This window comes from Lemur catta, chromosome 1, assembly GCF_020740605.2.
Source record: "Lemur catta isolate mLemCat1 chromosome 1, mLemCat1.pri, whole genome shotgun sequence".
Lineage (NCBI taxonomy): Eukaryota > Metazoa > Chordata > Mammalia > Primates > Lemuridae > Lemur > Lemur catta.
The window spans coordinates 95,766,097-95,793,409 of NC_059128.1; the positions used below are offsets into that span (position 1 = coordinate 95,766,097).

Here is a 27,313-nt window from a genome sequence, read left to right on the forward strand (position 1 = left end):
AGATAAGGGTATTATGGATCCCAGATCTCCTCTTAATGGCAAATAATCTCTCTTTTTGTTCCACCTAGGTTTGTGGATACCCCCTGGCTGGGCTTCATGGAGAAATCTTCCCTGATCACCAACTTGAATCCCAGAGCAGCCTCTGTCTTTCCCTGGACAGAATGAGAGGCCTTCTGTAACCAGACATAACTGGCCATCATGGGGAAACTGATCAGGATGGGGTCACAGGAGAGGCGGTTACTCCGGCCAAAGCGGCTGCATTGGAGTCGCCTCCTCTTCCTGCTGGCAATATTGATCATCGGTTCCACCTATCAGCACCTGAGGAAACCCCGGGGCCTCCCCTCACTGTGGGCAGAAGTCTCTTCACAACAGCCTGTAAAACTGGCCAGCCGGGACCTCCCCAATGATGAAATGATGATGGTGAGCGGTGACCCTCCAGAAGCTAGCTCTGAAATGGAGAGTGAGATGCTGGTACCCCAAGGCATGGCGGGCAGGGATGCAGCAACACCTAGCATAACAATGGAGAACACCCCCAACATGCCTAGAGGAACAGCCAAGATTATTGCAACAGCAACCAAAAATACTCACAGCCCAACAGCAGCAGGTACAGAAAGAGTGAAGGAAAATGCCCCAACCACATCTAGTAGAGTACTGAATCACTATACCCCAACTTCAAGCAGACAAACCGTAAAATATTATGCCCCAATACCCAGGGGAGAAATGCAGAGCCACGGCCCAACCAAGGCCAGGGGAAAGGTAAAGAAGTACACTCCCTCCCCACCTGGTAGAACAGTACACACTTACGCTCCATCTACATTCATGGCAATGGGAACAAGCCATGCGACCACCCCCAGGACAACAGCGAAAGACAGTGAAACTATGGCAACCTATCAAATATTGAAAACCAACTCTCCCAAGAGAATAGTGGAGGAAACCACCCCAGCTACTCTCAAGGGAATAGTTGATAACACCCCAACTTTCCTGACACATGAGGTCGAAACAAACATCTTGACTTCTCCAAGGAGTATAGTGGAAAAAAACACCCTGACTACCCCCAGAAGAGTGGAAAATAGTAGCTCAACCAGTCCTTGGGGGTTAGTGGGAAAGAATAACCTGATGACTCCCCAGAGAACAGTCCTGGAGCACACCCCAGCCATCTCTGAGGGGCAGGTGACAATCAGCACCGTGACAGGCAGCAGCCCAGCAGAAACCAAAGCCTCTACTGCTGCCTGGAGTGTTAAGAATCCCCCACCCAGAACCAGTGCATCAACCATCAAAACGGCCCCAGCCACTGTCTGGAGGCTGACAAAGAAAGCTTCCACAGCACCCAGCACCTCAGCAACCCTCAAGGGCAGGGCAGTTCCTACCACCCAGGTCCGTCACTGTGTGATTGTGGGCCCAGCCCCAGCCATGCCCATCGCCCCCTCCCTGAGCCTGACAACCGCCCTGCTCCCAGAGGTACCCAGTTCCAGTCCCTCAGAGCTGCCTCCTGGCTGGTCAGACCACCACCCCCAGGCAGAGTACCCCCCGGATCTGTTCAGTGTGGAGCAGCGGCGGCAGGGCTGGGTGGTGCTGCACATCTTCGGCATGATGTACGTGTTTGTGGCATTGGCCATCGTGTGTGACGAGTACTTTGTTCCAGCCTTGGGTGTCATCACAGACAAGCTGCAGATCTCTGAGGATGTGGCAGGCGCCACGTTCATGGCTGCTGGAGGCTCTGCCCCTGAGCTCTTCACCTCCCTCATCGGTGTCTTCATTTCCCACAGCAACGTGGGCATCGGTACCATCGTGGGCTCTGCTGTATTCAACATCCTCTTTGTCATCGGCACTTGTGCCCTCTTCTCTCGGGAAATCCTCAACCTCACCTGGTGGCCCTTGTTCCGTGATGTCTCCTTCTACATCCTTGACCTGATGATGCTCATCCTCTTCTTCCTGGACAGCCTCATTGCCTGGTGGGAGAGCCTGCTACTGCTGCTGGCCTATGCCCTCTATGTGTTTGCCATGAAGTGGAACAAGAGGGTCGAGCTCTGGGTGAAGGAGCAGCTCAGCAGAAGGCCAGCAGCCAAGGTCATGGCCTTAGGGGACCTCAGCAAGGTAAGGACAGGCTGGCTCAGGCTTCTCTAGCCCCTTTGAGGAGAAAGGATGGAGGGAAGCAAGGGACTGAAGAATAGAAGGTGCTGGGTCAGACCTCGAGAGATGAATGCTTGGTTCCCTTGCTATTTATTCAACATTGACAGAGCGCCTGTTCTCTACCAGGCATTATGCGGGGGCCTTTGCAAGCGTGACCTTGGCTCACCCCCTAATCACCCTATCACCTGGTTATTATTGTGATCCCCATTTGTACGAGAGGAAATTGAAACCTAAAGAAGTTAAACCACTTGTTCAAGGTCACACAGCAAATAGGCAGTGGAACCAGGATGTGAACCAGGATGCTGGTCTGCCTGGGTCTTTGGAAATGACATTTGAGTTGAGTTTTGGAGAATGTCCGAGGAGATACCAGGCAGGGAAAAATGATAATCTTTTCCATGTGTATAGTGTTCAGGGTTTATCTAGCACCTTCAGTTTCATTTAGTCCTGTTTTTCATATTACAGACTTAGCTTGGATGAGGTCTGAGAAGGGGGAGGGTTTTTTGGTTTTGTTTTGTTTTTAAAATATTAGAGAGGATGTTCCACTCATCCACTGACAAGCCAGCTCAGGGGGCAGAGCCCTCTCTCTGTGCCTACCGGAGACCAGACACCAGGAGCACCAATCCTAGGGCTTTCTCCCAGCTCACAAGTTCCTTTGCAAGAACTTCTCTGCCCCCTTGAGGGGCCTTCCTGCTAAAGTCACTGGAGGATTCAGTAACTTGGGAGATGTGATTAAATTGGGAAGTGATCACTGAAAATTCATTCCAAAATTTATTGTTCCTTGACACTCTCAAGTGAGGGTACCTTAGGGAACACAGATCCCGTTTCTCTCTTGCTCCTAAAGGGTGAGTTTGGATGAGGGTTGGCTCACAGCCTGCTGGTTCCAGGTCTTAGAGAAGCTGCTGGTGCAAGCAGAATTTTGTGTGCAAAGAGTGGAAGGACTTAGTTACTTAATCCAGAGCAGTGGATTTTGATGAGTGGGCAGGATGGAGACCAAACTCAGCAACATGTCCGCAAGATACACGAGGCAAGGGAGATTAAGTGCACTCCCTTTAGAATCTTTGTGATAACATGGTGTTCTGGCCAGAGCACAGAACTGAGAGCCAGGAAATCTGAGTTCTAATTCAATTCTGCCTCCAATGAATGGTGTGACCTTAGACAGGTCCCTTCCCCTTCCCCACGGAAGTGACAAAGTCCAACTAATCACCAAATGGTCCTGTCTAACTCTAACATTCTGTGATAACGTCCTGTGTCCAAGTGAGTTCAGTTCTGGCAGGACCTAGTACAATGGTTGTTTGTCTAATCTGGCAGATGGCCCCCAAAGGAGAATTGTCCTGCCCAGGGTCATATAGCCAGCAGGTAGCAGAACTGGAATGGGAACCCTAACTCCTAACTTCCCATTCAGTACTATTTCCCACCAGACTACTGCTCCACACAGCCAGAGGCTTAAGAAAGAAAGGGCGGCTCAGGGCATTTCATAATTTAATCTGAGGAAACAGGAGCCTTCCTCCCCATGAAGTTCTCCGGGCAGACCCTGCTAAGCGGGGGCCGTGAAGTCCTGGGATTCTCCTCTGAAGAAAGCACCTGGTGCCTTGGTGTTTTCAAAATGCCTCTGACTTGCCTCCCAGTTCTTTATGGTAATTCTGCTTTTATTTAAACTCTATAAATTCTGAACTTTCCATTTCATCAGAGCTAGACCAACAAAGCAAAGCTTGCCAAGCAAATGAAGGATAATCATGATTTCAAAAGACAATTTGTAACCTACTTAAGAGACTCTGCAAAGGCTTTAGTAGTGGCTCTTTGCCAGCCAGTAAGCACAGTGCTAATTATAACTCTGCTTTTATCTATTTGTTGAAACAGATCCAGCATTACTTTTAATTGACAGCATTATTTTTTTAAAAAGCAGGTTGAATTACTGATACTTGAAAGTAAATATTTACTTAAAATTAAGAACCTACAGTTACCAGCTTGAGCAAGAGCGAGACCCCGTCTCTACTAAAAATAGAAAGAAATTACCTGGACAACTAAAATATATATAGAAAAAGTTAGCTGGCATGGTGGCCCATGCCTGTAGTCCCAGCTACTCGGGAGGCTGAGGCAGGAGGATTGCTTGAGCCGAGGAATTTGAGGTTGCTGTGAGCTAGGCTGACGCCATGGCACTCTAGCCCGGGCAACAGAGTGACACTCTGTCTCAAAAAACAAAAAAACCCCCCAAAACCTACAGTTAGAACTTTTCATCACTAACAAATGCCTTCTAAAAATTAGTCCAAATAACTCAAGAACCACAGGTATTTAAAAATAGTTTTTAAACACATGTGCATTTGGAGTTTCACCCCAGGGTTCTTGTAACCAGAGAGAGAGAACTACTTTAGCTTGTACCTTTATGTCTGTGTTTGGCTGGCCAAGACCTATGATATGGTTAGAAGGAGATAAATTATCCTGCACTTCACTGACAGACTGAGGGCAAGCCATTCTTGAAAATTTAGTCTTTGATCTAGTAAACCGTGCTGGTATTCTTTTTTGTGTGCTAAGTCTGTGCTCACCCTTGTAAAGTATTTTACCTTCACTCTGACGGGAAAAACACACCTGCTCACACACTCACACTCACTGGTTCATGCCTCTCCCTGACTAATGGGTCCCTTCTCTGAGCATCACCTCGGGAAGGCAGGGGTCCAGGGAAACTGGGCTTATTCAGTCGGCTACAGCTCCAAAGTTGGGGACGTTATACAGAAGTGGGGAGAGGCCAGACACACTGGTTGGGAGGCAAGGAGCAGGGCTGGGAGGCGAAGTCACAGCCACAGCTGCTCAGGGAGTCTAAGCAGAGGAGCAGAGTGGAGGGCAGCAGGAGCCAGCTGCTTCTTGGAAAGAAACAGGAAAGACAGCTGGGGCTACCTCTTCCTCTGTTGCCAACCTGGGGGAGGTGTAGAAGGGGTGGCCACGTCAGGCTCCTCATTGCCACTAAATGGGGAAACAATCTTTGTATCTCCAAAAGGGCTGAGCCCAGTGTCTTGTTCCTAGGAGTTCCATAAGTGTTTGGTTCAGTTTCTGCAGGGAACCCTAACAGTCCATGGACTCCAGTCTGTCAAGATAAAGGAGTCGGGGAGGGAATCCATGCTTGCTTATAGAGAGCTTCTTTTATGTGTATATATATGTATAGATATACACACACTCATAAAATATATTTATATATGTATAATCTCAACAATTTCTCATAAAATCCTATAAGGAACAGATTGTTATCTCTATTTTGCAGATGAGAAAACTGAGGCTCAGATAGGATAATTAACTAGCCAAAGTTACACAGCTAGTTAGCAGTCCTTACCGTTGACCATCAATCATTATATCTGGGTTTTAACCCAGGCTCCACTGCTAACTATCCGTGTTACCCTGGGCCGGGCGAGTCAATGCAATTCAACAAACCAGTATTATTAAGTACTTAAAGGAAAAGCAGTATGGGAAATAAAAAGATTGTATCCTTTCCAGTAGAAGGGACAAGCATAGAGAAATTAACTGCAATAAAGGGAACCCTGTGCAAAATGCTACAAAGTCACTTTGCTTTTCAAACAGGCCTTAGATTTCTCATCTGTGACGTGAATGGGATGAACTAGTGCCGAGGTTGGCAAACCTTTTCTGTAAAGGGCCAAACAGTAAAAATTTAGGTTTTGTCAGAGACTATAGTCTCTGTCATGACTACTCAACTCTGTCCTTGCAGTGTGAAAGCAGCTACAGACAATAGCTGCTTTCCCAATAGCTGGGAATGGCCACGTGACATTTTACTAAGAGCAATGTATTTGCAGGTATTCTCCTACCTGAACAACTTGGAGACATATAATCAGCAGAGAATGATCATTTTCTTACTGAATATTCACCCAGCTGATAGCTGTTGAGTTTCTGAGCTGGAGGACCTTTCACTTTACTTTTTATTCTGCCCTGAGTATCTAGAGTCAGGATAAAGGTTTTTCAGGAGTGATTATGATCAGAATTCACTTAAGAGTATTTTCAGAAAAAAGTAAAAGACTTAGTATTGGACATAGACATATAGTGAGTATTTTAGAGTCTCTCTTTTGACATTGGCTGAAAAAAATCAAAGCTAAAAATTTTTTCAAATCACATTGTCAAATTGACATATATTTGATTGAAGATGCCTTTTATGACCTCAATAAGGAAATGGTATATGTTTGTATAGCTATCAACAGAGTCTAACTTAGCTCTCTCTGAAACTTTATCCCTGGTTTTGAAGCTCTCAATGTATTTGTTCTGGCCACAAATGATAAACCTCTGACCTGCCTTGACCACGAATAGTCACAGAAAGCCAACAGCAAAGCGGAGGCACTAGGCTGGCTAAAAAGCCTTATTGGTATTTGAAGGTCAATGAAGCCCTTCTTTATACGGGACAAGATTCACCAGGAAGGACCAGACATCTGCAGGAGGTGCATGATGGCAAGACAGCCCCGTGGAAATCTACTGGCAAAAAGGGATGCAAAGCAGGACTGAGCCTAGTGGCTGAGTCCTAGCAGGACTGAGCAGAATACTCTCATTCTGCTCCCAAGAATACCTTAGAATGTGAAACTCTGGGGCAAAGTCTGTCATTCTTTCTTAAATGCACTGGGGGCTATTTTCTCCCTGGCAGGATTTTTCATTAAACCCACCAATAAGACCTCAAGCAGACAAATCTGGTACCTCCTTAGGGGCTGGTCCTCCCCTTTGTTGTCAGGGTTGACATTTATCCCAAGGGCTCCTATCAGTGGCCTGTATAGCCAGCTGCTTGCTGCGGAGGCAGGGGTCAGTGGGCAGGAAGCAGCCACCACGGTTCCTCCTGCCTCAATGGTCCCTACCTCTACTAGGGTCCAGGGAGTCTACTGTGCTCCCAAAGAGCCCATCCTGGCCTGGGCTGAGGGGTTCCCTCCTTTAACTCCCTGAGTAATAGTAAGCTTTCCTCCAATTGTCAGGAAAAGATAATAGGAATAGAATTCTCAATTTTTGGTTTCTTTTCTTCATAAAATTTTCTTAAGCTTTCGGTGTTCACCTGCTAGTGGGTGCTAGATGATGACAAAGTGGATGCATAAGAAACAAACAAATATTAACAGAAAAACTCAAACATCTGATCATGCCTAGTCCAACAGTTTGTTGTTTTCATGGATCTGTGTAAGCTTGAAGCTGAGATTTTACATGCATTTGTAAAACATAGTAATATTTTCTCCTAGTGCATATGATGGGATCAAATACGAAATTAGATACTCATGGTGTTCTACAAAGAACAGCATGGTTTCTAGATGCTCTGCCACCTGAATTAATTGGAAATATAAAACCAACATAAAATTTTTTAGTGTGAGCATATGGATGATAAACAAGTAAAATAAATTAAGAAGATAATTTCAGAGTATGACGAGTGCTGTGAAGGAAATAAACAGGGCATGTAATAGAGAGTGTCTGTAGATAGCAAGCTCCAGCAGGGGAGGCCTCTCGGAGGAGAGATCAAATAGAGATCTGCAGATTGAGAGGAGAAACCATCTCATGCTCCATGGGCAAAAATTCCTGGAAGAGGGAACAGCATTTGCAAAGGCTCAGAGCTGGGAAAAACCTTGGCACTTTAGAGGAAAAAATGGAGGCCAGTGTGGTTAGTGAGTAACGGGGAGAGTGGTCTAGGATACCACTGGAGAAGAGGGTGGGAGCTACTTCATGCGAGGTCCTGTGCATAAGATATAGCGTTTGGATTCATTTGAAATTCAACAGGGGAATGAAATAATGAGAGTCCTATTTAAAAGGTCACTCCCTAACTGCTGTGTAAAGAATATCCAGTTAGGAGGCTGTTCTGTGCAGATAGATAGATACCACTAAGCTTTTTGGCTTGAGCAGCAGGGTGGATGGTGGTGCCATCCGCTGAAAAAGAGAAGACTTGAGGAAGAATAGGTGTAGGCAGCCTCAAGAGTTTTCACACTGGAATGATGACTATGGTTGCTTAGGTCACTTCTAAGTGGATATGCCCAGGGGGCAATTGCACAAATGAGTCCAAAGCTCAGGAACAAAGTCTGGGCTGGAAACAGAAAATTGTGAATCACCAACAAATATATGGTAATTAAAATCAAGGACTGGCTGATACTATGAAAGAGAGAGATAGTTGGGGACTAATCTCTAAAGAACCCCAACATTCATTCATTCAGCAAAGATTCATTGAATAACTTTGTATGTGGCCTGTGTAGGATCTGTGATATGGCGATAAATAAGGTACCGCCCCAGCTCTCAAGGAGCTTAGCCTAACGGAGGAGGTAGAGTTGACCTAGCTTTTGTGGGGCCTGAGGTTCATGAAGAAAAAGAATGTAAATTCATTGCTACAAAATTAGGTGTCAGCCTTGGAAAAGCATTTGTGTCATGGAGAGATAGGCCCTTGGAGCTTAAGTTTCATCCGCTCTGTGGTAAACCTTCCTCAGCGAGGAAGACAGACAAGTAAAGCCAATGGTTACAGTATCAGGTGTGATGATGCAGGTAAGTGCTAAGGGACTTGGTACTGCAGCATGGACATCTCAACAGATCAGGGGGGCAGGAAAGGCTTCCTAGGGGAGGCGATACTTAGCTAAATCTTGAAGGCCAAGCAGGAGTTCACTGACTGAAGAAGGGGCAGGGAGTCTCATAGGCATATGCAAAGGCGGGAGGAATGAGAGAATGTGAAGAGACTACAGCTGTGCTGTTCAATATGGTGGCCACGAGCTACCTACAGCTATTGAGTACTTGAAGTGTGGCTAGTCCGTTTTGAGATGTGCTGTAAGTGTAAAATATCCACTGGGTTACAAAGGCTTAGTATGAAAAAAAGGATGTGAAATACCACACTATTTTTTATATTAATAACATGTTGAAATGATATTTTTGGCACATTGGGTATAAGTAAATTATTAAAACTAATTTCACATATTTCTTTTACTTTTTAAAAAATATGGCTAGTAAAAAATTAAAATTATGTCTGTGGCTGGCTTTCTATTTCTGTCGGACAGCAGTGGACTGCAAGTAAGCAGGAGGCTGGTGTGTGCTCAGTTAAGGGGTCTGCACTCCCACTGGGGACAGGGGCTCCCAGGGTGTGGGGGAGGGACATCATGTGCTTTGCTCGGAAACACACTCTGGCTGAGAGGTGGAGAATGAACCAACCAGAAGAGAAATAGATCAGCTGTCAGTACGCTGTTCCAGGACTGTAGGCAGGACAGTGGAGAGACGAGGCCAAATTTGAGAACTTTCAAGAACTAGATCTGATGGCTAACTGGGTGTGGGCTTTGAGGGAAAGGGAGGAATTTGTAGACTTTTAGGTTTCCAGTACAGACAAATGGAGCAGATCAGGGTGTGAGACCGTACTCAGTGAAGGGCTAAAGTGAAGAGTGCCCTTCCTGAATATAGTCTGGATAAAGGCCGGACTCAGACCAGTGATTCAGGAAATATTTGTTCAATGAATTTTTCACAAAAATGTCACAGACTAAAATGTGTGGTTCGGGAAATGTGTAATGGATGGTCTAGAAGAGGACCTGCTACATGAGTGGGGAACATGTTATAAACTGGAGGGCAGGAGGGCAGGCCCCCCAGGGGCTGCCACAGTTTGCCAGCCTAGGTTCCCATGAAGAGCTGTGAGGGTCCCGTTGCTCACCCTCAGCAAGAGACATCACAGGTGTAAGGCTGGCATGAAGACATCCTCGTCGATTACCTCAGCCACTTTGCCAATTTTTATGAGGAGGAGGAGGAGAAGGTGGGGGGGATTAGGCGAAGAAAGAGGAAGGAGAATGGGGTAATATGAGAGGTGAATGTGTTCGTGACAAGGGCATATTCAGAAAGCACCTACATGCCAGTACTGCTGCCCATAAATGGGCCCATCAACCACAGCCAAGTGTAGACAAACATTCATGTCCATTTATAATACTACGAGCATTGTCTATTTCATGGAGTTAGCTGTATTGAATAAGAAAATAGATGTGTCAGACTTCAGAAAGCAGCAAGTGCATACTGAGGTTAGCAACGAACAATGAGCCCGTAGGAAAGTGTTTTGGCTTGAATAAATCTGAATGGCAGGGAAACCATCAGGGGCATAGACCACGGGCAAAGATGAGTCTCTCTGTCCCTCTGTGCACAGAACCAGTCACCCAGCACACAGCCTCACAGTTCTTTGCCTCTGAGGAGAACTCACTGAGCAGGGTTGGACGTTATAAATACTGAGACAGCCAAAGGGGGTCGGTGCTATAGCCTCCTGTATCCCAGCAAACTTAAAGGTGTGTCATGAAAGAGTTGAGGGGGATTTGTTGAAATGCACAGCACCCCCTTCAGATTGGTTATTTCTGCTCTGTTTCATTCGTGTGCTCATTCATTCACTCACTCAACCATGTGTATCCAAGTGTTCAAACCTCCTTCATCCTTCAAAACTCACTCACATTCTACCTACTTGAGGATGCCCTCCTTCCTCATCCCAGCACAGCACCTTTACCTATGCCTCTCATTTCAGGAACCACCTTCCGCTTTGTTATGCATCTGTGTTATCATTGGCCTCCATTTCTTTCTGGACATAGAATCCATGTCCTAAATATTTTTCTATCCCTAAAGCCACCAGCACAGCACCATATAAATAGCAGGTGCTCAGTAAATAAGAACTGAATGAATGAACAAACTAGAGGGATGTGTGGGTGGCCCTTGAGCAGGCACTATTTTCTGTATTTTCTGAGTTGAACAGGGAAGGTAGTATAGCAAGTTCAGTTCTGTCTCAGCCACGGAGGTTGGTGGGGTGAGGAAGGCAACCTAAGGTAAAGACGACTGATCACTGGGGGCAGCCATTAGTGACGCTGCTGCCTGAAGACAGCACAGAGGCCAGTGCTATCTATAGGGAGTACCTACTCATTCAGCTCACCTGTGCTGAGCACCTACTGCATACAAGCCACTATGCCACAGGTTAGGGAAAAAGAGATGACTATAAGTTCATTGCATGGCAAAATGTGGAGTGTAGCTCTGTAGACAACTCACGTATGTGAAAACTTAATGCTTTTTTTTTTTTAAAGTTCAAATGGTATTACAAGACTGCAAGTGCAAAGTGGCAAGCTAGTGGTACAGTAAATGCCATGAGCTTAATGCTTCTTCATTTTTGGATCGTGCAGGGCTTCCCCCACAGCTTTCCCATGACACTAGTGCTTATCTGATCACACAGCCGATTTTAGTATCACCAAATATGCTCACTGTTGCTATACAGCTTTTGAGGAAAGAGGTATTGTAGTGAGCTGGAGTGAGGGTGGAGGCGGGGGTGGAAGGGGTCATTTGGGAAAGCTTCATACAAGAATTCACCGTGAATTTTATGAAAAACAGATAGGATGTGGGTAGGCAGAGAGGAATGGAGAAGGCATTTTAGGCAGGCAAAAGGCATGAACAAGCAACAGTAGTTAGAATAGATTAAGTGTAGAGGACAGTTAATTCAATTAATAAATATTTATTGAATCCTTGCTTAGTGCTGAGCAGTGTTCTCATGCTGGCCACACAGTGGTGAATAAAAGAATAAAATAGTTTGCCTTGAAGATGCTAGTGGGGAGGTCAATTTATTCGTATGCTTGTTAACATACAAATACACATAAATTGGGGAAAGTGCCATGAAGGAAAAGAACAGGAGTCTATAAAAGAGAATTACACTTAGCTTCCCAGGGGAAGGTGACATTGAAGTGGAGACCTGAAGGCTGAGGAGTGAGGGAAAGTGCATGGCAGACAGGGAGGAGCCCTGTGAGGAGGATTTCGAGGCGGGTGAAGAGGATGGCACGTTTGAGGGACTGAGAGACAGTCGGCGTTACAGGACTGTAGCGAGTGGACGCATTCGGCCGGGGTTACCGTGTGCAGGCTGGAGCCAGATTGTAGAAGGTCAGCCCGGGGCTTGGACGTGTTAAAACGTTTTCTGAGAACAGGTTATGTCAGGGTGTGTTTCTGTGTTCCAACTCAAGGGCTTCCCCATAGAGAGAGGGAAGTAGGAAGAAAGAGTGAGGGTCTCTCCGTGACATCTCGTGACTCCTGTCCCTGTTTGCAGCCGGGCGATGGGGCCGTTGCGGTGGATGAGCCACAGGATAACAAGAAGCTGAAGGTGGGTGCTGTACGGAGTCTGCCCAGTGGGGACACCGCAGGGTCTCGGCGCATGGCCACAGACCCGGGGCACTTTGGCCTTGCTGCTGGGGACCCTGTCTGTGCTCAGGCCTTGGGAGCTCCTGGGAGTTAGGGGAGTCAGGAAGGAGGGGCTGCTTTGCCAGAGGAACTCTCGCCTCCAGGTGGCCTTTGAGGAGCTGCTGGTTTGGGAGCTAAGTCTGGAATGTTACAGTTTGCTCTGCCACTAGCTTGCTGTGTGACCTCGGGCTCCAGATTCTGCGTCTGTAAAATGACTGTTTGGACTAGATGAATTCAAGTCCTAGTTATAGCCCGACGTTGTATGATTGTTTGGCATAAGGGCCTAATGTGGCTTTGGGATGCCCCAGAACTAAGAGAAAGATAGGAGGCACACTGGAGGGCGAGGGAGGTCTGAGGTTTCTGAAAAATTATCTTAGCTGTCTATATCCCATGGGGTATCCCCACCCGAAGGAAATCCCTACACCTGTTGTGAAGTACTGTTACCACAGCCACTAGATGGCAGACGAGTTCAGAGGGATGAAGGGGTGGCAGCCGGGGGGAGGAAAGGGAGTGAGGAGAGGAGAAAGGAAGAGAGAGGGAGAAAGGACTGAGCAAGTGCTGAAGTCTTTGGATGTTCTGTTGTAAATCAGATGCTATTTCTAAGTGTGGCACTGTGAATAAATGTGTGTCACATCTGTGTCTGCACAAGGGGTGTATATGTGTGCGCGCCTGTAAAGGAATCTGAACATGTGGGTAGAACAAAAAACTGAACTGAGAATCAGAAGACCTGGGTACTAGTCTGACTCTTTCATTTACTCCCTGCATGACCCTGGATGCGCCAGCCAGCTTCTTTGCGTTTTCACGCCCTTTTCTGTAGATGGGGACCATCGCCTTGCTCATTGCTGGGGGTGGGACAGTGATAAAACACGGTAATGCTCTTTGTGTAAGGGGCTGTACCCGCGTGCGGTGGGTCTGTCTGTGTGGCGTGTGGGTAAGGGCGTGTTCTAGGAGGGTGTGCTCGCAGGGTTGTGCAAACCCTTGGCAACGTGGTTTCCTGAACTAACACAGGAGGTCTGCTCCCTGTTGAGATGCTGGGGAATTATTCAGTACACAGAATGAGCCAGTCACGGAAGAGTTGAGGGCGGCTGAGAAAGAAAGCAGTGTAACTCTCCTGGCTGGAGGTGAAGGAAGACGGGAGGTCAGGATAAAGCATCTGTGCTTTCTCCCTGTTCTCCGTGGGAAGGAGGGGAGGTTAGTGAGGCCTTCGTGTGGCTCCTCCCCTGCCTTGGGCAGGGGCCCACTGAGGCCTGCGCGGCTCTCCTCTTGCTCAGCTCCCGTCCTTGCTGACCCGGGGGAGCAGCTCGGCCTCTCTGCACAACAGCACCATCCGCAGCACCATCTACCAGCTCATGCTCCACAGCCTGGACCCCCTGGGGGAAGGTAAGCAAGGCCTCCCCAGACCTGAGCAGTCTGCCCCATCTACTCCTTCCCTCTCGCAGCTGGAGAAGAACTGGGACCTGGAAATCTGCGAGGCAGTGGGTATGGGGTGGGAAGAGAGTTAGCAGGGGAAAGAGTGGACAGTAGAAGTCAGGCAGTGTGGGAGACAGGGTGGAGACAAAGATGGGACTCACCAAGAGAGGGCCACACGGAACACGGAAGGCTAAGGTCCTAAGGTATCCACATTCCTCTACTTCCCTGCCTCAGTGTCCCTCCCTATGAATGAAGGGGTTCACCTGCAGTTAGACTGTGAGTGCCATGTGCTCTGCAGGGGTCTGTGTTGGGGCTGCCTGCGGTGATTTCCCTGCAAAGCCCACTGCCCAGGAGTTGTCCCCAGTGCCCCACAGAGAGTGTTCAGCCAGGCAGCTTGGCCCAGGCTGACTGGCCAGGGCTGCTTCTGGGGCCATCTCTTGTAGGCTCCACAGCCAGAAGCTGAGTGGCACTTTCCTTTGCTTGGTATTTAGCTCTGGAGTCCTAGGAAGCCTGCTCACCCCTCCCCCAGCCAGGAATCCCAGTGACACCCTGGGAGCTGCCAGCATCACTTCTAGGGGTGGGGAGGGTAGAAGCAGGGTCCAAAGTACAATGGCTGCTGGACATTTTTTAAAAGACAATAGAAATTGACTCATAAGAGAGACAGATAATAGAGTTATTGTATATCAACTTTAAGATGTTACATGATTAATTTACTCAAGTAATTAAAAAATAAAACAAGGGGTCTGACTGCAGTTGGGAAGGAGGGCTGAGGACTGAGCTGAACATGACACCACAGAATGACCCACTGAGTCCCAGGGAGCACCCTGACTGACTCTCTGGCTTAGGGACAAATTTTGGGGGCCAAGAATTTTCCTCAGGCTCTGAAGTATCCTTTTCAGACAGAATATTGGGTCGTCAGGCATTTAAAATAAGTATACTGTTCTATGAAAAGCAGCATCAAAGACAAATGATGAACCTTTCCTTAGAAATCCCTCAAGGTGAGCCTCAGCAGGCACTGTGAGAGAGGCCACCCCCAAGCGTCAGCTCCAGAACAATACCTCTGGGGTCTCCAGAATGGAATCTGCAGCACCTGGCGGCCTCTGGGTGGTAAGTGCTGGGTGTGCACCTGCCCTGGGCCCAGTGAAGAAGGCTGTACCTCTGGGTCACGATTGGCCAATCCCAGGGGAATCACTGACTAGTAAAGTCCTGAAGATAAAGACCTTCTCTTGAATGGGACCGCAGGGCCCCTGCCTGGGCCACTTCATGACCAACAGCTGCCGCTGCCGCCGCCAGCTGGCCTACTTGCCCTAACAGGATTATGTGATGTCCAGACCAGGCCGAGGTCAGAGGAGATTGATGCTAAAGAGATGATCCGGCCACACTGGGAGGGAGAGGCCACGTGAGGAAACAAGCACTCCAGAGCCAGCGACTGTCATTCCGGGGAAGACAAGCATGCTTGGTACATTGTCTTTGGGTGTGGTGGGGCGTGGAGTGGCCCTCATGCTGAATGGTGACGCGCAGAGAGCCCAACCCTGATTCTACACCCTGAGGCTCCATCCAGGAGGGGCTGGGACCACGCAGGGCTGCCGGGAGGCCCTTTGTTCCCAGGGCTTTCCCGATGAATATTTGCGTTTCCCTACGCTGTTTCCAGATGGCCGTCCAGATGTTTCCACCCTTCACAGGTCTTCCAACTCTTCCCACAGAGCTGACCGGTGGAAGAGGCGTTTCCTGTGGTGTGACCTCTCACCTTTCCTGTGAAGGGGCTTTTCCTCCTCAGGGTGCCATGCCTCTTCTGGTGACTTCACTTGGACGTGTGTGGAGGGGCTGGGGGAGACCCTGCAGCTGACCTGCCTTCCTCAGTGACATGGGACATGAGAGGCTAGTGTGTGTGATGAGGGATGAGAAGGAAAGAAGGAGACTGGGTTTTTCTGGCCAGCCCCTCCAGCCAGGAGTCAGCAGATGTTCTCAGCACAGGAACCGGAGCCCAGGCAGCCTCCTTTGATGACAGCCACACGTGCACCACAGAAGACTGCAGTGCTTGGCCAGTGCCCAGGGGGTGCTTGAGTTGTCTGGAAGAAGGAGGCAGTGCTGTCTGGCCTCCTGGCATCTCAGTTCTGATGAGGACCTGCTGGGCCGGCCACCGGGACACGTGGAGGGAACACACGTCACAGCGGTGGCTCTGCACAGGGAGCCTATTGCCGGAGCCACCTGCAGCGGAAGCAGCTCTGACAGTGGGAGGAGACAGGTTGAGAGGAGGAAATTCCAGACCCTTTTATCCGTTTCCTGCCCATCCTAGACCCAGGAGGGGCTTCCACCTGAAAAGTTTGCTCTCAGTCTGTCTGTGTCATGGACGAGAAGATCCCCAGGGTTCCTTCCAACCCAAACCCTCTGGGACGCTGGGCCTCATCGTTGCGGGGTTGCTTCCCACGTAGGACAGCTGCTCTCGACCACTCTTGTCAACTCGCCATCATCACTGTCATCATTGTTGTTACAGCTCAAACTTCTATAGTGCCAGACACTGTTTTAAGTACATTCATGTATAAATTCATTTACTCTGTCAACAACTCTGGAAGATTTCACAGATGAAGCATGTGAGGTACAGAGAGGTTGAGGACTCACCCAGCTAGGTCCACAGTTACAGTGCGAGCGGCAGCACTGGGATTCAAACCCAGGTTAGCAGGCTAACCAAGCTAACGTAACAATACAGGTGAAGCTAGCACTCCGCAGCAATCGAAGCATTTTTATTTATTTTGTCTCATGGACCCTCACAACAGCACTCTGAGTATATCATGGTGTTGCCTTTTTAGAAAGAGGATGTTGAGGCTTAGAGAGGGTACGTAGGCTTCCCAAAGTCACCCAGCGCTCATGGGGCAGAGCCAGCCTGGAATATGTTATACTCCCATGGCACCACTTTGTTCCATCATTGGTGCCATTGTCCTCACCCTCCCAGGCTACACTGCTGTGAGGAAGACCGTCATGAGTCCCTGCATCTCAGCCTCTGTCCCTCCTTCCTCTCCCACCTTGCAATCACACGTGTAGGGCACTTTGCATGTTGCCTGGCTGATATTCGCACATAGTCACATTGGAAGAGAGTGGCTCCCCATTTTTCTTGCCTGGAAATCCAGGCAGCACCATTCTGTACATGCTGTTCTGTGGGCCTCCAGCAAAGCATGTGCACAAGGATCTGGAAGGAAGTCCTTCTTGGACTATGGCTATGTGGGGTCATAAAGCATGTGGTCACCCTGGCATGGTGGCTCACATATGTAATCCCAGCACTTTGGAAGGCTGAGGTGGGAGAATCACTTGAGCCCAGAAGTTGGAAGCTGCAGTGAGCTATGATCGTGTCACTGCACTCCAGCCTGGGTGACAGAGCAAGACTCTGTCTCTAAAAAAAAAAGATAAAAATAAATAAAAAATTTTAAAGAAAGATGTGGCTGAGAGCTTGTTGGTCAACTATTTCCCCTTTCCCACTGGAGAGGGAAGGCTGACGAACATGGCCATCAGTAGTCCCGCTGCAGCGATAGCAAAGCTTTTAGTAGATTCATAGAAAGTAAGCCACAAAGGACATTACAGGTAATATAGTTCAAGGATGGCAAAAATGTCTCCCTGCAATTATTTCTCCATTCTCTGCCCTTTGCAGACAGCACTGATCAATCACGGTACTTTCCTACCAAGTTTGGTTCAGAATCCTTCTCAAGTCCACACACAAGCAACCATCTCTTGAGCTCATAAAAGACGTAAATCCTATTTGTTGCTTCTGAGTCCAACCATGCCATTTTACCAGAGAGGAAATAGGCTTTGAGAGGGGAAGTGACTTTCCCTAGCTCACAGCCAGTTAGTGACAATGCAGAGAATTTAAGACAAAACTTTGGGCATTGGGTACCATGAGCAAGCAGGTCTAGTAGGATCAGAACCCAGACATTGCATCCCTCCAGGCCAGCCTTTTCCTGCCCGAGTCAGCTGCTCTGGCTGTTCAGCTGACATCCTAACTGAAAGGGCATGGCAGGGATGAAATTGCAGTTCCTGATAAGATGTGTATCGTTTTTCATTTGCAGCCCGCCCCTCCAAAGACAAGGAGGAGGAGAGCCTGAATCAGGAAGCCACAGCCCAACCCCAGGCCCAAGCAGAAAGCAAAGCAGAAGGTGAGAGGATGGCCAGACCGGTGGGTTTCTCCTGCCACCTCCCTCCTTCCGGGCAGTGGTGAGCCTGGCCTGGAGCAGCAGCCAGCCCAGGCCGGGGGCTGAGGCGCACCCCTTGGCCTCTCTGAGCCAGCCGGTTAGAGTGATGATCTGGTGCTGCCCACACGCTACTTTACGCCGGACTCCTCCTGCCAGTGTGCACTTTCTGACATGGCTGCTGGCCTGAGAGTGGCCCTGTACAGCTTCCTCTCCACTTTCCCCAGATGAGGTAGGCAAAGGAGGCCAGGCGGTTGTTGAACGATCACTTCACGTTTTGCTAAATCTCCTCCCAAATGAGACTCTGTTGGACTTCGTTTCTTCTCCTGTCACTTCTACACAAGAACAGTATTGCTAGTGACTGGTCTTAAACCAGCAATGCCAGCGAGGGAAGGCTGCCAGGGATCTGATGTCACAGAAGTCCAGTATCTGTGTGGCAGCTAGGATCGGGGGAGTGGGACAGCTACTGCCATGTGGGCTTTGCACAGCACACCAGGACTCCCTGATCCACCCAGCAACCCCTGGAGTGAGGCAGAGCAGCAGTCATTCTTCCTATCCTACAGACAAGGAAACTGAGGCTCAGAGAGGTCAAGTGACTTGCCCAAAGCCACACAGCCAAGAAGTGAGAGAGCCTATACCTAAACCTAGCTCTCCAGACTTTCCAAGTCTCTCTTTCCCTCAATCCTGTTCTAAGGCTTCATAGCTGCCGCCTTTGAAATAAATAGCAGGGTCCTTTCCAAAGGGTCAGACCCTGAGTGCTGGGAGCTTTGCTCTCTCTCTGCTCCATTTACCCAAGCTATTCACCGTGTCCTTGGCCACAGCAGCCAGGACGGAAATGCCTGTGAATACAGGGGTGCAGGGATGGCCACTTTCCAGCTGTCCTCTCATCTGCAGATATCTCGGTGGACAGAGCAGTAACAATTTGCCTCACATCATCTTACTTTTCCTACCAACAAGAAATTCCTCCCAATAAACCTTCTGAGACCCTAAAGTCCAATAGCCCTGTGGCCAATCACACCAGTGTCTGTCAGCTGCCCTTAGAACCCAGTCCACTCTTCTGATCTAACCCGTGTTTGTCCTTTAAAGAGGAGCCAGCCGGGCTTCCTGCGGTCACAGTCACACCAGCTCCCACTCCAGATGTCGAGGGAGATCAGGAGGAAGATCCGGCCGGTCAGGTAGGCACCCAGCCTCTGCACAGGTGGAGAAATTTCAGAGGCCCAGAGTGGGCTTGCTGGCCAAAATACTTCTTCCCTGAAGGTCTGAAATCCCATTTGAGGTTCATTTCTCTGGCGTGAGCACTATCTTTCTCTGAAGATCACTTCAAAAATACTAATACCTCGGCCGGACGTGGTGGCTCACGCCTGTAATCCTAGCACTCTGGGAGGCCGAGGCGGGCAGATTGTTTGAGCTCAAGAGTTCAAAACCAGCCTGAGCAAGAGCGAGACCCCGTCTCTACTAAAAACATACAAAGAAATTAGCTGGACAACTAAAAATATATAGAAAAAATTAGCCAGGCATGGTGGTGCATGCCTGCAGTCTCAGCTACTTGGGAGGCTGAGGCAGAAGGATTGCTTAAGCCCGGGAGTTTGAGGTTGCTGTGAGCTAGGCTGACGCCACGGCACTCTAGCCAGGGTGACAGAGCAGGACTCTGCCTCAACAACAACAAAAAATACAAACACCTCAAGGGACCAGTTAATTCACTGTAACATCTTAGTATGAGTGAACTAATAAATTGAGAATGTATTGTGAACTGTCACATGCTACAAGAACATAAGGAACAATTTTTACTGGGTCTGTCAGCAACTAGGGGACAGTGAGACCAGGCAGCTCCAGAGCACCAGGGAGCCCGCAATGCAGGTGGGGGTGTTTGCTGGGTAAAGGCATTTCCCGGTCAGATACCTCAGCCTCCTGCAGGGCCTTCCGAGTCCTGACGCTGCTTTGTCTTTACAGCCTCTTCTTCCACCATGTTCCAGCCCAACTGGATTTCTTATCTCTAGGCCTTGGCTCACATAGTTTCCTCTCCCTAGAATGCCTTTGCCCCTCCATCTTTATAGAGCCTCATCTTACCCACCTCTCCAGGCCCAGTGTAAATACCTCTTTTGCCATGTAGCTTCCTTGATCAACCCAAATCTGAATGCCATGGTACCCTGCACCTGTCTAGGTGCTCTTACCACTGCCTTCCCTATGTTCTGAGCCTTGGTTTCCCTACTAGGTGGTGAGGTTCCTGAAGGCAGGATCCAAGTCTGAGTGGGCTCTGTCTCCCCCACAGAGGGAAAGAATGCCTGGTGCACAGCTGTGCTCAAGATAGGTTGAGTGACTGACAGGAAATAAAACATTCCGTCTACAAGTTCCCTCCCTGTTTGTTTTTTCTGTTCCATACCAGAAGCACTCTATCTCATTCTTAAGCCAGCAACTTTGCGTTCAGTGCCTAAGACATCTTCACGGTATCGTGAGTGTCCTGAGTAGATCCATTAGAGCTAGCTTAAGTAAAAGGGATTAAGAGGATAGAGAGGTGTTCCCTGGAATCCCAGGGCAGGAAGTGAAGCTTGGTCTCATAAGGAGCTGGACCTAGGCCTGAGAAGGCATCTGGTGGACTTCTCACTCCATGTCCTGCTCTCCCTCACGTCCTCTTTTCTGTTTGCAGACTCCATCACTCAGCCTGTCTCGGCAGCCTGGCTTCATGTGTTTCCTTATTAGCACACATAACCCCAAACCCCCACCTCAGTCCTCCAGTCCACAGGGGGACCAACTAGTCATTGTTCCCAGTCGTGGAGAATCTGTTCAACCCAGCTCATGGGTCAGGGATCCAGCTTGCATCCAATCATCTGTGGCCAGCTGACTTGACTCCGGCATGGAAGGAACCTGTTTATCTGGGACTATTAGGGGTGACAGAGAAGAGGGTGCAGGCTGGGCAGATACTCCCATACCCACTGATTTAAATGACTTGTCACCTTCTCCAGGAAGCATTCTCTATCTGATGGGGGTGGAGGAGGGAGGGAAGGAATTATTTCAGACTAAAGATCTTATTTTTCATTCCAAGTTCAAAGCATAGGCCTCACCAGATACTATTTGATTTCTTCATCAGGGGTTCTCAACCCAGGCTGCATATTAGGATAATGTAGAGAAGTTTTTTAAAAATGGTCCCTCCTCACCCTCTACCAATTAAATCAGAATATCTGGGGTAGGTCTTTGGGCATCAATGGTTTTAAAAGCCTCAAGGTGATTTTAATATGCAACAGAGTTGAGAATCACTGAACATCCTTTGGGGGTTGCCAGTGACATGACATTTGTTACAGACAACATATTTACTCCATAAGCACACAGCCCAGGTCATTTGCTCAAGGGACTAGACCAGCATATTGTTATAGGTTAGTTCGGTAACCTATAACAGAAATAAAAGCCAGAATCAATGGTTTTATTTTTTGAATTTTATTTAAAAAATATTTTGGAGATGGGGTTTCACTATGTTGCCTAGGCTGGAGTGCAGTGGCTATTCACAATAGCACTACAGCCTTGAACTCTTGGACTCAAACAATCCTCCAGCCTCAGCCTCCCAAGTAGCTGAGACTACAGGTGCATGTCACTGCACCCAGTTATCAATGGCTTTTAGAGTGCATGGAGATAGTCCATGGTTCCCAAACACTGGTCTACAGATGGATATATTAGGCGCACTTGTGAGCATGTTAAAGCACAGATTCCTGGCTTCCAATCTTAGAGATTCTAATTCAGCTGATCCAGGTGGGGCCAGGAAATCTTATATTTCTAATAAGCTCCCCAGGCTACCAGGTTTGGGAGCCAGAGATCTCATTCAGCTCTGGCACTTGTAAAGCAGGGTAGCTTGGTGGACTATCCGTATTCAAATCCCACCATCACCACTTACAAACCCTGTAGACCATGGGCAAGTTATTTAGCTCCTTTTTACTCTATTTATCCATCTGTAAGGTGGGTATAATTCTATCTCTATAATGAATTAATTGACTCATGAAACATAGTAAGTGCTAGCTATTATTACTAAACCACTTACCAAGGTGCCTAGCACATAAAACCCTCAATAAATAGGTATTATCATCATTCTATACAAATAAGGCAATAAAACAATTTAGGAATTTTAGTAGACTCAGCAATGTGTTATGACCACGAAAGAATGTCATGCCACATTAGGCAACATTAATGGAAGCATGGTATCTAAGACAAGGTGATAGTTCTGTTCCACTCAGTGCAGTGTTCTATGTTCAGTTTTGGATGTCCTCATCGTGGGATATAAGCTAATTAGAATGAGTTCACCAAGATAGGGAGGAGACTAGGCTATAGCATGGCGAAATGACATAAGGAACTGGAAATCTTTAACCCAGGGACGAGAGCTGTCCCATGGAAGAGCGATTGGAGTTTTTCTGTATGGCACCAAAGAGTAAACCTGTATACCTGTGTGTATGTGTGTGTTTGTGTGTGTGTGTGTGTGTGTGTGTGTGCGCAGAACTTTGATATACATATGGACTTCAATCAGAGGTGTCAAAGGTGACAGAAGCTGCTTTTGGTGAGTTCTCCATCCCTGGAAATGATCAAATAAAAGATGGACCACCACTGGGTAGGAATGTTAACAGGAATTTTGCTGGATGAGTGCACTAGTTTCTCCTCATACTTAAGTTTTTGGATACATTCTGAGAACACCAACAAAAAAATGGAGAAACTGGGAAGGAAAACAAGCAGAGCCATTACCACACATTAATCTGTTGGCTTTGGATTGCAGGGAGATGTGGCTGGAGCTGAGAACACAGGTGAAATGACAGGTGAAGAGGGAGAAACTCCTGGTGAGGGTGAAATTGGAGAGAAGGGTGGAGGTGAAACTCACCTAGAAGGTGATGGCGAAATTAAAACAGAAGGGAAAGGAGATGAACATGAAGGTGAAATTGAAGCAGAAGGAAAAGGAGACAATGAAAGTGAAGGTGAAGCTGAAGCAGAAGCAAAAGGAAAAGAAGATGAACTTGAAGGTGAAACTGAAGCAGATGGAAAAGGAGAAGATGAAAGTGAAGTTGAAATCGAAGCAGAAGGAAAAGGAGACAATGAAAGTGAAGGTGAAATTGAAGCAGAAGGAAAGGGAGACAATGAAAGTGAAGGTGACGTTGAAGCAGAAGCAGAAGGAAAAGGAGAAGATGAACATGAAGGCGAAATCCAAGCAGAAGATGGTGAAATGAAAGGGGATGAAGGTAAAACTGAAGGCCAGAAACTCAATGCTGAAAATCAAGATGAAGCCAAAAATGATGAGAAAGATGTAGGTGGTGAAGGGGGAAGTGATGGGGATGATAGTGAAGAGGAGGAGGAGGAGGAAGAAGAAGAAGAGGAGGAAGAGGAAGAGGAGGAGGAAGAAGAGGAGGAGGGAGAAAATGAGGAGCCTCTGTCCCTGGACTGGCCTGAGACCAGGCAGAAGCAGGCCATTTACCTCTTCCTCCTGCCCATCGTGTTCCCACTGTGGCTGACAGTGCCTGACGTCCGGAGGCCGGTGAGTGCCCAGCTGAACCTCAGGTTGTCTATTCCCAGGGAGGCTGTGGGGTCTCTAGGCACGCAGGGCTCACACTCAAGAGAAGGGAGAGGGCAGGGAAAACCAGCTGGGCAGGGCTCCACCACTGAGACCTGGGAAGGGGCTGCACTTTGGAGGGGACCATGTGCCTAGGGGAAATACCACTGGGACTAGAAGGCTAAAGTTCCACCACCAAAAGCAGCATAAATTAGTTCCTCCTTGACTCCTCAGTTTCTTAATTTGGGAATGATGCCACTATACCTCTTCCATATTTCACTGAAATATTCTCAGAACCCAGGGAGATGACTGTTATTTCTACCCAACATTCCTATTTGCAGGGAAAGGTCTGACTAATGTACTCCATCCAAAGGTAGTCTATGTTCTGTCTCTGGGTCCAGAAAGGAGAGGGACAGGGGAGGTTGCAAAAGCCAAACCAAATTTCTAGATTGGTTTGGTTCTAGGGCAAGCAAACAGCTCTCTTCTATTGGGTGACTGCTGAACACCCTACTGGCTGGGCTCCGCTGCAGGTGTCCCCTCTGCTCCATCCTTTTGCGTCCGTCTCAAGGGCCTGACTGGAGAGACAGCCTCAGGTATCTCCAGCCCCTCTCCACCACCCTTCCATCAGACCTCGTCACTGATTCTGGGGCTCCCTCAGAAGTACAAAAGACTGTTAGCCTCCGCAACTTATTGCTCTTCCTTTTTTCAAACTTTCAAACAGGAGTCTAAGAAGTTTTTTGTTATCACCTTCCTGGGATCCATCATATGGATAGCCATGTTCTCATACCTCATGGTGTGGTGGGCTCACCAGGTGAGTGAACAGCAGGAACTAAATCCTTCACCAGCAGGTCCCAAGGACACTTTTTCCCTTTGAGATGAATTTTCGGTACTCAGAGAAAATCAACGATTAAGTAAATCTGTGCAGTTTCTGTATTATTTATAAAGGCTTAAAAGTAGACCTTTAATTCCAGTTAGTGTAGTGCTTTTCAAGTGTGACTTTCTGTCTTATGCTGTGGCATGACACAGAAGGCCCTTCACATCCTCATTCCAGCTGACCACATCTTCTTAGCCTTATTCTCCGCTTCCTCCGCCGTGCACCCCGTGCCTCTCACCTGGAGAAATCCTACACACTCTTGAGAGCCAGCTCAGTTTTGCCTGCTCTCTGGCATTTAGTCAGTCTTCCTTGAGAGCCCACGGCTTTTCTGTTCTGCCTAGAATATTGCATTTAGAACAGAGCTGTAATGTTTACAAGCTTTCCCCTCTCACTAGGCTGACAACAGGGTCTGTGTTGTACCACTCTTCCTTTACCTTAGTTCCTGGCACACAGCAAGTGTCCACGTTCCTGGAAATGGAAATACTGACGTGAACAGATCTTTGGAAGGGCAGTTCTTGTGGGGAGGTAGAAGTGTTATAGTTGGAATGACAATGAGAGGTATAGCTAGTTATCTAGATAACTTTTGGTCCAACTGAGAAAAGCTAAGCAACTTGGTCCCTGCAGCGAGGAGCAGGGGCCTTGCTCTTTCTGTGGCCATCTCCCCAGCTGTCAGTCCCACCATCACCCTCCCTCACTCAGGCTGAGGGGGTGTGCTGAGCTCCTTGGAAGGTGTTCTGTTTGCACGGAGTAGTATGTTGGTGCGTTGTAGAGCCTTAGGTTTTTTTTACCTGGTGTTGCCATGGTTTCTCATTACTGTTGCTGTTTACCAGGTTGGTGAAACAATAGGGATTTCTGAAGAGATTATGGGTTTGACAATCCTAGCAGCAGGCACATCAATTCCTGACCTCATCACCAGTGTGATTGTCGCTCGGAAAGGCCTGGGAGACATGGCGGTGTCAAGCTCTGTGGGCAGTAACATATTTGATATCACCGTGGGGTGAGTAGGCAATGTTACTTTCCAAGGCATATTAAGTACGCCTGGAAAACATCGCATTGGCTCTGCTTGCTGGTTTTCTGCTTTATTCATTACACATGGAATAACAGGGCATTTATATTGTTAGTTTCTATAAGGCAACAAAATATCCTCCCTTCATTCCTCACAGCCAGAGGGATAATAGAACTAAAATGCTGCCTGAAATGTGACTGGAATTTACAGATAAATTGAAAACTGAAGTCCATTACATTCTATTACCAAATACACTCAAATGCTTTGCTCATTGACTTTCAAGGTGGTGGAGGTGGGGCTAGAAGGAACAATGACTCAATTTCATTTCTTGATACTCCCAATCCTTGGTATGTGGAATGAAGCCTGCTAGCTCAGAGGCTCTAAAAGCATTTGGCATAATAAAGCAAATGCCTCATCCTTCTGCAACCCATCCTCCCAACCTTGTCAGAGCAGAGCACTGGGCTATTTTCATTTCCCTAATCGTATCTTGGATTTGGGTGGTGCATTTATTTTCTTAAATTTGAACTTGGATATATGGCTGGGGAGGGCAGTGAGGTAGGGAGGTAAAAAGGCATAGGGAAGCCCTGAGTGCTAAAGAATTTAAAGAAATCTTATCCTGAGGTAGGCCTTATCATCCAAATTTAGAGATTTAAGAGTATACATCAGCCGATTTGGGTTAGTCATATAGAAGTCATGAAATATGTAATATGCAGAAAATAAAAAAGCTCAGACTCAGAACACTTCAATTTTAATGTGAGCTCTTCCAGTTATTAGCTGTGAGTCCCTGGGCAAGCAATTTAATTTCCCTGAAGCCTGGTTTCCTCACCTGTGAAATGGGCCTAACTAATTTCTCCTCTACTTCAGAGGTATTTATTTTTCTTCATGCAAAAATAAGTGCTTTGTAAACTTTCAAATACTGTTTAACTGTATGGGATTATTATAAACATTAAGAATGTTCACATTGTTTCTTCAATCTTGCAGCTTGCCTGTTCCTTGGTTGCTTTTCTCTCTTATCAATGGATTACAGCCCGTTCCAGTCAGCAGCAATGGCTTGTTTTGTGCAATTGTTTTGCTTTTTCTCATGCTCCTGTTTGTGATTTCTTCAATTGCATCATGTAAATGGAGAATGAACAAGATCCTGGGCTTCACAATGTTCCTCCTTTACTTTGTATTCCTGATAATCAGTGTGATGTTAGAAGATCGAATCATATCCTGTCCTGTATCTGTCTGAGTCAGTCACTGTTGCTCATAATGGACACAGATCAGAAGACCATGCCAGAAGTTATTGTACCTTTTGTTACATTAATGAAAGAACAAACAAGATTCAGAAAGTGGACTGAGTGGCTCAGAACCTCTATTGTGAATGTGATCCAGGACTAAGCTTTATCTTTGGAAACATCACTGTGGATAAGAACTTCACCCCTGAAAGGGTGGAGTTCTGAGCCCTGACTCATGCAAACATCTATCACATGGAGGCAGTAGAAGGACCCCTGAGCCAGAGGGTTTTCTAAATGAGAGATAATTGGGTTGACAGTTGGGACAGGCACAGCAACAGTAAGACAAGCTCCCATGCTCACAGTTCCCTGATCATCCCTGAAGGGCCACGCTCCAAAAGATGCAGATGTGGTCTGCATCTCAGCCCTCTGGCCCCTGCCCCAAACACGGGCTACAATTTGTTGTCTCCTCCTTTTCTGTTAAAAAAAAAAGTATGACAGGAATCAATTATTCTACGTCACAGTCCAGTAAAATGCATACCAGTATCTTCTAGCTTAAAAAGGGCTACATTAACTTATTGTTGCATGTTTGAAAAGTGAAATTAAAACAGAAAGCAGGCCGGGTGCGGTGGCTCACGCCTGTAATCCTAGCACTCTGGGAGGCCGAGGCAGGTGGATCGCTCGAGGTCAGGAGTTCGAGACCAGCCTGAGCAAGAGTGAGACCCAGTCTCTACTAAAAAAAACAGAAAAATAGAAAGAAATTATCTGGCCAACTAAAAATATATATAGAAAAAATTAGCCGGGCATGGTGGCACATGCCTGTAGTCCCAGTTACTCGGGAGG

At 47.6% G+C, this 27,313-nt stretch overlaps 2 protein-coding genes across 5 annotated transcripts in view; one reads left to right on the forward strand and one right to left on the reverse strand.

Annotated features, from left to right (window-relative positions):
- The first annotated feature begins 198 nt into the window (after positions 1–198).
- Positions 199–27,313, forward strand: part of SLC24A1 (solute carrier family 24 member 1) — a 32,300-nt gene continuing 5,185 nt past the window's right edge. Inside the window, exons 1-10 of one of the 4 annotated variants that reach the window (XM_045541262.1) lie at positions 199–2,094; positions 12,149–12,202; positions 13,551–13,659; positions 17,745–17,831; positions 18,951–19,039; positions 22,612–22,801; positions 23,015–23,361; positions 24,098–24,187; positions 25,081–25,247; positions 26,238–26,487. In XM_045541262.1, the coding sequence (XP_045397218.1) occupies positions 199–2,094; positions 12,149–12,202; positions 13,551–13,659; positions 17,745–17,831; positions 18,951–19,039; positions 22,612–22,801; positions 23,015–23,361; positions 24,098–24,187; positions 25,081–25,247; positions 26,238–26,487 (3,279 nt within the window). Of the gene's footprint in view, positions 2,095–12,148; positions 12,203–13,550; positions 13,660–17,744; positions 17,832–18,950; positions 19,040–22,611; positions 22,802–23,014; positions 23,362–24,097; positions 24,188–25,080; positions 25,248–26,237; positions 26,488–27,313 lie in introns of those variants that run through there. The other 3 variants (XM_045541280.1, XM_045541271.1, XM_045541290.1) reach the window with 3 other exon arrangements.
- DENND4A (DENN domain containing 4A) overlaps positions 25,987–27,313 on the reverse strand; it is a 145,066-nt gene continuing 143,739 nt past the window's right edge. The window contains exon 36 of the mRNA XM_045541189.1: positions 25,987–26,547. The gene's annotated coding sequence lies outside the window, so the exon portion shown is untranslated. The remainder of the gene's footprint in view (positions 26,548–27,313) is intronic.